The 1020-nt window shown below is 41.4% G+C and overlaps 1 protein-coding gene across 1 annotated transcript in view; it reads left to right on the top strand.

The window, feature by feature from the left end:
• Nucleotides 1–673: 673 nt before the first annotated feature.
• The window catches only part of LOC103373286 (aryl hydrocarbon receptor-like), a 12140-nt gene continuing 11793 nt past the window's right edge, over nucleotides 674–1020 (top strand). The window contains exon 1 of the mRNA XM_008303134.1: nucleotides 674–722. Coding sequence (XP_008301356.1) covers nucleotides 674–722 — 49 coding nt within the window. The remainder of the gene's footprint in view (nucleotides 723–1020) is intronic.

Consider the following 1020-nt stretch of genomic DNA (forward strand, 5'->3'; position numbering starts at 1 on the left):
TTTGCATCTTTACGTGGTATTTTTTAATCTTGCAGTTGTTTTAGATCTTTTTATGGGATTTTACATAATTTTTTTGTGCTCATTTTGTGTCTTTGTTGTAATTTTACGTCTTTTGTTCTGATTTTTCATCATTATTTGGTTATTTTGCATGTTTTTCTGGTGATTTTGAATCTTGTGTGGTGATTTTCTGTCCCTGTAAGATGATTTCACATTTCCTTGTGGTGATTTTACATTTATTTGTAGTGATTTAGGGTTTGGGTTCTTAAATAAGGATCTTTTTATGGGATTTTACATCAGTTTTGTGGTGGTTTTTCCATTTTTATGGTGATTTTGCATCTTTATGTCATATTTTGCTTCTGTATTTGGTGATTTTCCATCTTCTCGTGGTGATTTTTTTGGTCATTTTCTAGTTATTCTCCCTCTTCTTGTAGTAATTTGGTCATTTTGCATCTTTGTGTGTCTCTTTTTGGTGGTTTTGCGTCCCTGTCTGGTGACTTTCTGTCCTTATCAGGTGGTTTTAATTCTTTTTCTGGTTATTTCTGACTGAGACTCTGAGCTCTCGGTGTCCTGAGTCACATTTTGTGAGTCTGTGTGTGTTTGCTGTGTTTGCTGTGGGTGAAGTGTGCAGATAGTTGTGGCGCCTCGCTGGTGTGTTGTGAGGAAGAACAACAACATGGCGTCCTCGTCTTCGTCGCTGCAGCTCCAGGAGCTGCTGAACTCTCGTGAATATTTGTGTCCGTTTCCTGAAACGTTCTCGTATTTGAGGGAAGTACATGTCGGTTCATCGAGCCGGAAACGTCGGACCAGATGTTCCCCTCAAAACAGAAACCATGAGCTCGCTCCAGTTCACTGAGCTGCTCTCCTTCCCTTCTCTCCTTCACTTCTCTCCTTCCCTTCGCTCCTTCCCTTCGCTCCTTCTTCTCTCCTTCCCTTCTCTCCTTCTCTTCTCTCCTTCCCTTCTCTCCTTCCCTTCTCTCCTTCCCTTCTCTCCTTCTCTTCTCTCCTTCCCTTCGCTCCTTC

Source organism: Stegastes partitus, unplaced genomic scaffold (genome assembly GCF_000690725.1).
Source record: "Stegastes partitus isolate 25-593 unplaced genomic scaffold, Stegastes_partitus-1.0.2 Scaffold1941, whole genome shotgun sequence".
NCBI lineage: Eukaryota > Metazoa > Chordata > Actinopteri > Pomacentridae > Stegastes > Stegastes partitus.